Source organism: Cupressus sempervirens, chromosome 8 (genome assembly GCF_028749045.1).
Source record: "Cupressus sempervirens isolate cs-2001-9-10 chromosome 8, ASM2874904v1, whole genome shotgun sequence".
NCBI classification, from domain to species: domain Eukaryota; kingdom Viridiplantae; phylum Streptophyta; class Pinopsida; order Cupressales; family Cupressaceae; genus Cupressus; species Cupressus sempervirens.
The window spans coordinates 484,443,872-484,455,429 of NC_143125.1; the positions used below are offsets into that span (position 1 = coordinate 484,443,872).

Below are 11,558 nucleotides of genomic sequence, written 5' to 3' on the forward strand. Positions count from 1 at the left end.
AAAAATTATATAGCATTATATAAGAACTTTCAATCTTGTTAATATTATTATTGAAGATTTTTGTACAAAGGTGAAATACGTTCAATTTAAATTTTTAGAGTGATGTATGTGAGTGAGAGTTATATTCAAATGAAAGACTTTACAAATAATAATATTAAAGTTCTATTTTGCTAAAGAAAATATATTTATAAAAGAGATTATTCGCATTAATATTATACCTTAATATTTGGAAATAAATTAAAAGTTTTGAAAATGATGATATATTTATTAATCAAAAGTTGATTCAAAGTATAATCTACAAATAATCTCTAATGCTCACATTGATAACTAGGATTATTTGCTAATAATTAGGATAAGGCATTAGAGAGAATATGATTCGTCCAATTAAACGAGAGAAAAATAATATATACAAATTATTAAGTTAAAGATTGTTATCATATCTTATTTGTTATGTGCTTTTTGCATAATACTATTTTATGTAATTCTATTCTTTTCTATTTTACATGATCACGTATTTTTCTCCACTTTTCTAATCCTTTGTATTAATATTTATTTGTATATGAAATTGTAGCATTTAAGTTTATGGCTAGCTCCTTTTTCAAATAGGACCACATTATAATTATTATTATTATTATTATTATTATTACTACTACTTGTTATAGGCATAATATTATTGTAGTCACTATTTGTTATCTATACTCTCTTCAACTAATTGAAATTTATTATTTTCAAAATTTGTCATACAATCACTATTTTATATAGTATAGATGCATATTTTTTAATTTAAAAATTTATAAAATTAGTTTTCAGCTATCTTATTTGGCAAAAAATTGTCTTATACACGAATTTATCGAAAGCACTATATGTACAATTTTTAGGCAATTTTTATAGGTAAAATTTCTTTTTCATTCCATCTTTGATAAATTCAAAAAGTATCATAATAATAATAAATTTAAAATTTAAAATTTGATGTACTATGATTGTTCAAAAATTAATTAAAAACCTTAACACAATTTCTAAATATATATCAATTGATATAAATAGACAATTTTACAATATTTTGACCAAAAACAATAATATCTTGCACTCTATAATTAGATCTTTTCATCAAGAGATTTCTAATAATATTCACCCTTCGAACTCTTATAAAAATAACACAAATCGAAAGTTCACTTATATAATCTTAATCAAATCTTAAATATACAACTCTAAAAGCACACTATTAATATTAAAATTTATATTATTATTTTCTTATATATACTTGTATATTACAAAATATATTCAATCCATATGACGAAGCATTTTTTGATCCTTTTTTAAATGTCCAACCCTTGCTCTCCCATGTGAATAACATGTTTTTTTCAACAATAGGCAACTACTAAGCTACTACGTAACACTTGTGTTTTCTTGTTGTGTCTCATAAGTGGGTCTATTTTAGCTTTTTCCTATTCTTATATTTATTGTGTTTTGGCATTTGAAGCTATTTGTAGTTAATATGTATTCTTAATGTTAGATGAAGAGCTACTAATTTATTTATTTTAATTTTACAAGTTTCAAGATGGAGCACAAAACAAATTGAACCAATCATATAATTCGTATCATATATATAATATATAATTAAATAACAAAACTTTAGAAAAAATAGTTTAATTCAAATACAATTATATGTGGTGGACTAAAACTAATTGTTCAAAAAGAATATAGAGTATCATATGCACACCGATTGTTCAAACTATTGTATATTAAATAACACCCAAATTCACCTACATCCATCTAAACATTGAAGAAAACATTTGAATCAACTCAATAATATCACAAATATGGTATAATCAAAACATCATGACTAAATCTATTTACATTGAACATTTAGATATTATTGGATGTTTGCATAGTATCTTCACTATTTCATTGTGTATTCATTATAGTAAGGTTGGTCAAGGAAAACCTTTAGTTATTAAATATTTATGTATAGAGGTCAATTTTTTTAAACACGAACAAATTAAAATATCCAAATCAACAAAGTTCAAGAAAATTTCCATTATATTATAAATGAATTAATATATCAAACAGAAAACTTTCAGATCATAAATATTTGTCTGGTATGCAAGAAAATCTTTAAGATACGCTGAACATAACACTATTTCACCTAGATTTTAAACTAATTTGGATTTTTCCATCATTTGTATTGAGAACAAAATACATTAATAATAATAATAATAAAGAACATCAAGTTAAAAAAGCATTATTTATTTCTAATTCTCTATGCTGATGTAAACTGTAATACGTAGTTGTAAACAATTCTACAGTCTCTATCTCACGTCCATGCCGCCGCCATTTTTAAGCTCGGCCAAACTGAAATTCCACATATGTTCTATGTTCAAAGAGATAATGTTTAATAAAAAAGAAACTTTTGGCTACTGTTGCAGTCAATTTGAAGAATCACAATCAAGAAAATATTAGATATCTATATACAACAAAATGTTGCCATCACAAGCTAAGGACAAATTGGTCTCTTGCAATCCAACCAAACGTTTAATCAACCGTAAACATCATTCAAATACCTTTGCCTTGTACTGAAAATCCTATATATTTTACTGCACTGTTCTTGAAGTTTTGTTACAGTAATAATATGGAATCGCCATTGCTCAAATAGAAATCGAAGAAACATGGAAATAAAAACTCCAATTAGTCTTTAAGAAATGGACGGTAGATTGATATGAACTTTGACAAAACATGAATTTTCTACAGAAAATTAATGAATAACTTCAGTCAGGCCCACGTTATAAGAAATGAAAATGGTATGATTTGTTCTACAATACGGACTAAAAGTTCATACCCAAGCAGGAATAAGATGATAAGATTCATGAAACCTCGGAACAAAAATGTTAATGTCTGTTGCACTTGATTTCACAATCACATTGAATGGATCTAAGAGCGAAAATTGAAAGGTAGAGAATGAAGTGATACTAAATACATGAGTTTTGTGGAAGCCTGAAAGGTCTAAACAATTTATTTTCCAATCCAAACAGTCTATGTGCATTCAAGAGTTTTTTAAAATTGTTTGGCATATGAAACCAAATCTAGAAAAGATCAGACAAGCAAACAAACCACCACCACAATCCATCAGTTTCAAAGCAGGACAAACATCAAAGTGCAAATTTTCTGAAGAGATAAAATTAAATGATAAAGCAAAGTATAAGTTTGCCCTCTTCATTAGGAAACAAGGCTCGACTTTGCTTAAGCTTTAGCTACACTCCTCCGCGATTATGTTGCAGAGATGTCTCATGTTTGGCAGCTGCTGCTGCTGCTGCAACTGCTCGAGGGCTACTTCCACTGCTGCTATCTGAGAGAGATGCAAAAGTCTTCTGCAAAACACCAGTTGGGGATGCCATTCTTGGGCTGCCACGTGGACTCAGCTCCCATCCATCAGTCATCAGATTAAGCCCTGATGATGCCTTACTACACCCACCCCTAGGGGTTCCTCCATTATTAGTACTAGACTGTAAGACCTCTGCAAGGGGTCCTCCCACTGGACTTTGCCACGTCACAGGGATCCAGTTGCTGGTCTGCCTATGCCTGTCTTCATTCAGGAGGCCCAGTCCCATGCCCACACCAAGACCCATCTGAGTTGGGTCCAGCGTATCTTCCTCAGTTGATGACCTGGCTGCTGACATGGACAGCTTGAGGGAGGAGAGGGAGACTTTTCCTCTGGGAGAAGTGGGGAAATCAGATATGGTCATGGGAAGGGACATGGAAAGCTGTGTGCTGTTTGAGGACCTCTCTTCCATGTCAGACCAGGAGATTGCTGTTGGATCTCTTGTTGTTCTTGGCCAGTCATCAAAGAAGTGCCTCAGTGGTTGTCCCTCTGATGACTCATCATTTCCAAACCCCCCTGAACTCAAGAAGGAATGTTGATGCTGTTGTTGTTGCTGCTGCTGCTGCTGGTCTTGTATGATCTGGTTGGTGTCAGAGATGAGGGAAAAGTCTTGGCCGAGGAGTGTACGAAGCTGTGGAGAACAGTATTGCAGCATTGAATTGTTGTTGTTGTTCAGTTTGGGATCTGTGTGAACCTTGGATGGCGACATGAGGCGCCATGCATTGTTTACTGATGAAAGCATTGCCAGACTGCTCATGGTCTGTTGAGAATCCTGACCCAGGCCTTTTCCATCTGAGAAGACCATCTGTTCATCCACTTCTCCTTTCATCCAGTTCATGTATCTACACGAGAAACAACATCAAGATTTCCACAATCTATTAGTAAATATCAATTTAATTGTGGATTCAATTGTGTGAGATCCAAAACGTTGATGCTAAAGATCACTTAAATCTGAATCAAACCTTTATGAAAACAACTTGAGAAAAAGCGCTCTAGGATAAAAAGACAAACTTTTGTAGTCATGCGAGCAATTCCAATGTACAGCAAACTTCTTGTAATCATCACACAATGCACATTGTTTGAGTTATTGCACATATCCTAAAGCCTACCAAGAGATTCAATAGAACAAATTTAATGAAGTTTGTTGCTCATGGGAGTAAAAGCATACAAGACCATTTCGAAGATTTGTAAAACCTAATTCTCATATGGTTCGGTAACATCTCTATTTTGTTTACAAGATAACATCTCGAAGAAACTGTTATTTTTTGAATCAGCATTTCGGATTGCATTCAGCGACACATCATTATGAAGATTGAGAAGGGTTTATTTCATTGGGGGAATTCGTGGCATTCTTGAACCCTAGGTGATCAAGATCAGAAGTTGTCACTGCTGTTTCTGTTGGTTTGGTTGCTGTATGTAGTAAAGAATCAACATATGCTTGGTTTCAAGTCGCTCCATCGGAATACTACAGTAAACTTTTTATAAACATATTTAGTAATGTATGGAATAATACAAATCTTGGTACCGGGCAGAAATCGAGATGATATTATGGTCTGCATTATATCGACTACAGAAGAAAGTCTTAATTATCCTTTCTCTTATGTGTAAGTTACAGGAAATTCAGTTAAACTGGCCTCATCTGATGTTACTAGCAGCAACACGTTTCAGTGAAACGGATAGATTCATTTTTAATATTATTGACTAGCATCATCAAAAAGCATGTGACTGAGTGGCAAATCAGTGAAAATGGCACCGTGATGGGAATCAGGTCCCTCATTTCTGTCCCAAGGTTGAGAGATCCTTAGACTCTCATTAGCCAGCCATAAAGAAAACAATAGGCCAGAAAATATAGAATCGTCTACATTGTACACTGCAAGGTTTGTGTGTGAAAGACAAACCAGGCAGGCAGCAATAGATTTTGACAATGAACGGTTGAAAGAGAGCATTTTTATGTTAAACACAAGGCCAAGCAGTCTAAGCCAGCCACCATCTTTAACACATTTTCAAGTTATTCACAGATTTCTGGATTCGATTGAGTATGTTTTAGCACGGAAGTTTCCAATCACACTCCATGATCCATGATCAGATGAAGAGAAGCAAGAGATGCCTAATAGAAAGTTTGTAAATTTATCTATAGATTAAGAAACCAACTGTTTTGTAAAACCTTGCCTCATCAACAGGTGCCCCCATTGATTGTATCACATGTAGATATAGTCAGCTGCATTGGCTGGCAGCCTTCACTTCGCATTAAAACGGTTTCTTAGGACGGAGCACCATAGTTACTTAGATGTCTTCGGCATTCAAACACCAGAACTCAAAAAAAAAAAAAAAGGTACAGCTTTTTCATTGCAGACAACCATTAATGGTGGAAAAAAAACACAATTAATACCTGTAGTCCTTGTTGGACATGTCAGATGTAGCAGCAGAAGAAACCATGTGCAAAGGGGGCTTGTTAAACTGGGTGCTTGAAACACTGCCATTAATGGACACACTGCCTCCACTTGCAGAGAAAGGCTTGATAGGGTTTGCAGTGTGGCTGTTAATTGAGAATGGAGGACGCAGACTGGTAAAACTAGTAGTACCACTACCAGTGCTGCTACGACCAGCTGCCAGGCTTATAGAGGAAGCCAGAGAAGATGTTGATGATGATGAATCTGGTCCTCCATTGTTACTAATATTACCGTTACTACTATTACTGATGGCAGTCTGACCTTCCACGAGCTTTCTTGAACGGGGCCGGCCTCTATGCATGTGCCGCTCACAATACTTCTGATCCGGAGCTACATCTCTCGAACAACGCCATTTCTTCCCATCTGTTCTCCGGCATCTCCCTGGCTCTGGATCAGTGTTGTTTGCAAACCTCAAATTGAATGAGCTCCACCCCACTGCATCATCACAAACACAAAACAGTCCACAACATCATCACCAATTATACCATCACCAACAATGGCTGTAAAACCCATTGCTTATAAATCATAGAACACATAATAGATGAAAACCCTTTATCAATTTTTGTGCAAATATAGACCATATCCCATATTACCAACAATGACTGACACCCATTGTTTACAAATCCTCACATACAAGCCAAAATTTATGTGCACTAAACACAGTAAATCATGACATATAATGGATGGCACCCAAAATTTGTATAGAGTATAGGCCTCATCCCTTATCAGCCTAAAAATGGCAACCCCCAAAGTAGAGATCATTTTCTCATCCACCATTGTAGAGGAAGTCATTTGATAGGGTATGAATCCTAAGTAATAGGCCGCTGATAGTTATATGGACATTGCCCATTGGCATGGATTTCAAAGTAGCCGTTGCAAGTCATCATTTGCTGCTGTTATCAGTGCAGGAGCAGATAATAATGTATGTGTATTGGATTAAAATGAGAAAAGAGAAGATGAAAAATCTTACTGGTGGGATGACGTGGGGCAGAGAGAGCTGAAAAAGCAGTCAATTCAGTGAGGCTCTTCCTGATGGGCATAAGCAGGTCAGGAGGCACCGGTATACCGGCTGTCATGTACTTAAAAATCAAAGCTTGGTGTTCAAGCTCCTGCCACTGAGATGCTGTGAAGCAAAACCTTGATCCCTGTACAGCACCACCGTAACCAGTCATCCCCATGCCCATTCCCATGGTGTTCATGCTTTCTCCTCTCCCCATAGACAGCGGCAATCCTGCTTACAAAAACCCACACACATATATGTGAATGTTGCACAATGTGCATATTGTTGTGTTTATATGTCCAGTTCCGCCACACAAGTATACACACAATTGATTTATATATCTATCTAGTTCTACAGACTATATGTGAATGTTGCATATAACAGGCATAATGTTGTGTGTATGTGTCCAGTTCCACCACACAAGCATATACACAATGGATATATATCTAGAGCATACCTGGAGTTTTGAAGGGGTAATAAGACTGTTGATGCATCAGAGGAGCCCTATCTGAATAAAAAGAAAGGTCATTCTTGCAGGAGGCATCAGTCTTGAACAAGAGACCCCCGTCAGTTGAATTGCTTGTAGCGTAGCCCAAATTAGACCTCATAATCTGCTGATGCTGATTGTGCGTCTTGAGGTCAAATGGGAAGGAGTCAGTCCTGCCAAGCTTCATGGGATTCTCATGATTTTCTGTCCCTCTTGTTCTGTCATCATCATCATCATCTCTGGACTTGCTGAAACCCATATCTGGAACAGATCTGCAAGGCTTCAAAACGTCACTGCTGTTGCTTCTATGTCGGTGGTGATCATGTAATAAATTAGCCATCGCCATTGTTGATGAACCAAAACCTCCATCTCCTCCCTCCCCAAAATCCATCCCTGCCAAAAACCACACTACAGAAAAGAAAACCCAAAAAACTCCACTATCTTATTCCCCACCATCAGATTTCACAACATCAAGTTCACCCACTACTGAAAAAAAATGAAAGAACCCATTATTTTTCTATCTCCCCCCTTCTCCTCTCTCTCTCTCTCTGCAATTCTTGCACTCTCTGTTACAAATTGTGAAAAAGGAAGCAAGGCTCAATTCCAAGTACCGAATGCTGTCAGCTCTTGTTTACAAATTAGAAGTTTTTTAGTAGGGTGATTACAAAATCTAAGGAAGAAAAATAGTAAAGCACAGTGTAATAATTGCGGTATCTATCTATCTATGCATGGATGATGACAAATTTGACAATATACTTGATCCTCCCCCTCACCTAACCTTCTAAGTAGGTAATGTGCCCTAATTAAGACTATACTAATAAGATTTAGGGGTCATCTATCCATTCATGGCCTCCATGGAAGCCTACAAGTGATGACATAAGATATGTATAATAAAAACACAGAGGTCTAATCAATCTATCCAAGTATTTTAATAATATATTAAAAAACCCACTGTTTTGGAATGAAATAGCTAGTGTGTCACTGCCACTGCAGAAGGGGACATTGTTGTGACCAAAGTTTTTTCGGCTGCACTTTCCCAATAGTATAACATTCGACAAAAGATTCTTATTAAACTTGTCCATGTCTTTTCCTCAAATTTCGCAATCATATTAATTATATGGCATTGGAATTATCAAGGAAAAAAGCAAAGAGTCTCCAACCTCAAGGAACTACATGTGCACCAGTTTATATTTGCCTTTGCTGTCTTCAGATCAGACACATGAATTCAAATAAAAACACTAGAATATAATTTATAATATATAGTTGTTATCTCCACAAGATTCTCTTTGAAGTTTGTTCATACGCAACACACACTTTTAGGCCTTCAATGATCATCATTTAGGCTTTTCTTTCTCTGTCTCTTCTTTGCAGGCTCTGAGAGATTGTTATCTATGGTTAAAAAACACTACATCACCCATTACCCACTTTGAGGCAACTTGCAACATTCTTCTTCAGTCGCATTCATTAATGATGTTCTCTCTCTCTCTTTAAAAGAAGTGCTTTAAACTTACTATAATACAACGTATTGGGAACCCATCTGGGATGTCAACACCATTTCATTTTAAGAAAATACCATGTTTAATTAATAAAGCTGCCATGACAAGTTATCCTTTAAAAAGGCCATAACAAATTCTTAATATGAAACTGGTGTGCAAATAAACCAAGTGTTTTTTTTGTGTGCATTATCTGTTGAGTGAAGGCCACTTTTTATTCCCTTAAAGCTGTTTGTTTCACTTGCACAATACTTTTATAACGGAATGCAAGTGCTCTTCACACATCATAAACAATCCCAACATTTTGAGATAACCAAAGTTACAACTCAATGAAATGACACCTTTTGTCTTTGTGATGAATGGGAAATTTCATTTTTTATGTCATAATACAGTAAAAGCTATTTTCACTTGCGTAAGTCTCGAGGAAATCAATCATATTCCTCACCCACCACATGGCCTCCTTTGGCATGTCAAGGATAGGAACTAAATCTATTGGCAACTTTCATTTATCTCAATAGAATATATTGTTGTTGTCCTTTTATAATTTATTATAGTAATAAATCTTAGATTATTTTTACCATTAAGGATTTTTTTTTACAAGATACATTAAATTTAGAGGGATGAAATTGATATGTATGTTATTTTTGCTTTCATTTGAGGGAGGTCAGTATTTTTAACATATTAGTACTTTTGTACGTGCAATGATGAGTCTGTATATTGATTTTCTAAAGAGTGATATGTTTTGTACAATGCTAAGAGATGAGTCTGTATATTGATTTTCTAAAGAGTGATATGTTTTGTACAATGCTAAGAGTACAATAATAATGGTCTGTAAAAAGAATTTTGAAAACGGTATATAACATTTCTTAGATATTGCGATTTTCTTTTTAATTGATTAATTGCATAATATTTATATCTAATAAATAATAAATGAAATGTAAAATATTATTAAATGTTGTGAAGGAAACAATAAACAATCTTAGAAAAATCTACCATATAAACTAAAAAAATAAAACAAACATAAAAATGCTAATGTTAAAGATCAAAGGCTTCGATTGTCTAATGTTAAATATAATCATATTTGAGATTTGTTCATGGATCAATCAAGTGAACATTAATTATTTTTAGAAATAATGTTTAATAATAAAAATATATCATCATAATATTGTAAAAATTTACTCAATTGTGCCCTTTCTAAAGATTTATAAATATTTAAATTAATCTTGAAAAAAATTAAATTCACAAGTATACTAAATAATGTATTTAATTATTAATTATTTGATTTTTTCATAAATTTAATAAAAAAATTTAAATATATTTAATGACTATGAACTTAGACATTTTTATTTTTCAATAAATTTAAATTTTAATATTATAAACTTAAAAAATGCTATCATATAATTAGATTCAAGAATATATAAATAATTGTAATTCTAAATTAAATATTTTAAAATATTAAATTATAATATAAAATATAAAATGAATAATATATTTGAAAACTTGCTAATCAATAACACTATTCAAAATCTATCATTAATAAATTTGATTATATTTTAATATTATAAACATTAAAAAAACTCTATTAAAATAATTAAATTCAAGAATATAAAAATAATTAAAAATCTAAATCAAATATTTAAATTATAGAAAAAAATGACTAATTTATTTTAAAACTTACCAATCAGTAACACAATTCAAATAAAGTATTAACAAAACTTAAATTTTTGAAAGTTTTATAAGTTTTATTAATACAAAGTCACATTATTCCCACAAAATAAATTTTCAGGTATAGTTTAAGTCCTAGGGATAAGAATAAGGAAAAATAAAGTAACTTATTTATGATTACATAGCCAAGGGAAAAATGGACTGACATTTTTTTTGACAAAAGAAAGTGATTTATGGGAGCAACATAAAGCCTATTGGCTTAATAAATATTGATAACTTATATAATTTTGATATTGTTTTTTAAATAAAAAGCGACCAAAACAAGGGGGTCGGCCCTTACAACCAAAAAGCTGACAACCAGCACACTGCCAACAGAAACAAGCAGTGGGCAACCATTGCTACAGAGAACAACAACTAGTAACCAAAAAACACCACATGATTAAACACAGCTAATAGAGTATCATCTATACTAATTCTAAAACTATAGTACTAAACATACTATGATTGTTCAAAAACATAAACTGTTGGCATAAACAAACCAACCCAACCCAAAAACAACACATGATCATTTACAACTACCAGAGTATCATCTATACTAATTCTAAAGACTATAGTACTAAACATACTATGAAAGTTCGGAACATAAAACTGTTGGCATAAACAAGCCAACCTAAGTCTCAGAATAAGTTGTAAACCAGCAAACAAGGCAATTGCAAAAACAAATGAATAATCTAGGGCTAAAAACCCCTAGAAACCACCACAGTATTTCTCATCCTTATCTTTTTCTTTCCTAGCTAGAAGCACCTTAGCCCAATCCTCAGCAAGAAACTTATATAGGAGTTTGTTGTCCTCCATGTCCAGCCCCACCTCATCCTTCTCCTGCGCCAATAATTGGAGGGTAGTAGTAGCAGCATGGGTAACTTTCAAGGAAAATTTAGAGGAGTAAAACCCATCCTCTAAAGATTTGACCCTTTTCTCCATCTGTGCATTCTTCTCTTTTGTTCCTCCTCTTTCTCCTTATTTCTTTTTTCTACATTCTTAGGCACCTCCTTATTCTTTATTAATGGCTAGTTCTCCTCTTGCAAAA

The 11,558-nt window shown here is 33.4% G+C and overlaps 1 protein-coding gene across 2 annotated transcripts; it reads right to left on the reverse strand.

The window, feature by feature from the left end:
• Positions 1 to 2,979: 2,979 nt before the first annotated feature.
• Positions 2,980 to 8,169, reverse strand: LOC149543315 (growth-regulating factor 6-like). 2 transcript variants are annotated; one of them, XM_089798148.1, is made up of 4 exons: positions 7,284 to 8,169; positions 6,797 to 7,057; positions 5,766 to 6,261; positions 2,980 to 4,218 (listed from the first exon to the last, which is right to left on the reverse strand). In XM_089798148.1, exons 1-4 carry the CDS (start codon positions 7,702 to 7,704, stop codon positions 3,249 to 3,251), a joined length of 2,148 nt encoding a protein of 715 aa, XP_089654274.1. In that variant the 5' UTR covers positions 7,705 to 8,169; the 3' UTR covers positions 2,980 to 3,248. The 2 variants fall into 2 exon arrangements, with proteins under 2 accessions (XP_089654274.1, XP_089654273.1); XM_089798147.1 differs by having other exon boundaries at positions 6,797 to 7,060; positions 7,284 to 7,934.
• Between the last annotated feature and the right edge of the window lie 3,389 nt (positions 8,170 to 11,558).

What these genes read in the sequence shown, in the direction of transcription:
- LOC149543315 (XM_089798147.1), bottom strand. Translation starts at nt 7,704, where the DNA reads ATGGATTTTGGGGAGGGAGGAGATGGAGGTTTTGGTTCATCAACAATG. An exon ending in TTACCCCTTCAAAACTCCAG is followed by an intron (nt 7,061 to 7,283) that starts GTATGCTCTAGA and finishes GGTTTTTGTAAG; the next exon opens with CAGGATTGCCGCTGTCTATG. An exon ending in ATGTCCAACAAGGACTACAG is followed by an intron (nt 4,219 to 5,765) that starts GTATTAATTGTG and finishes TTTCTCGTGTAG; the next exon opens with ATACATGAACTGGATGAAAG.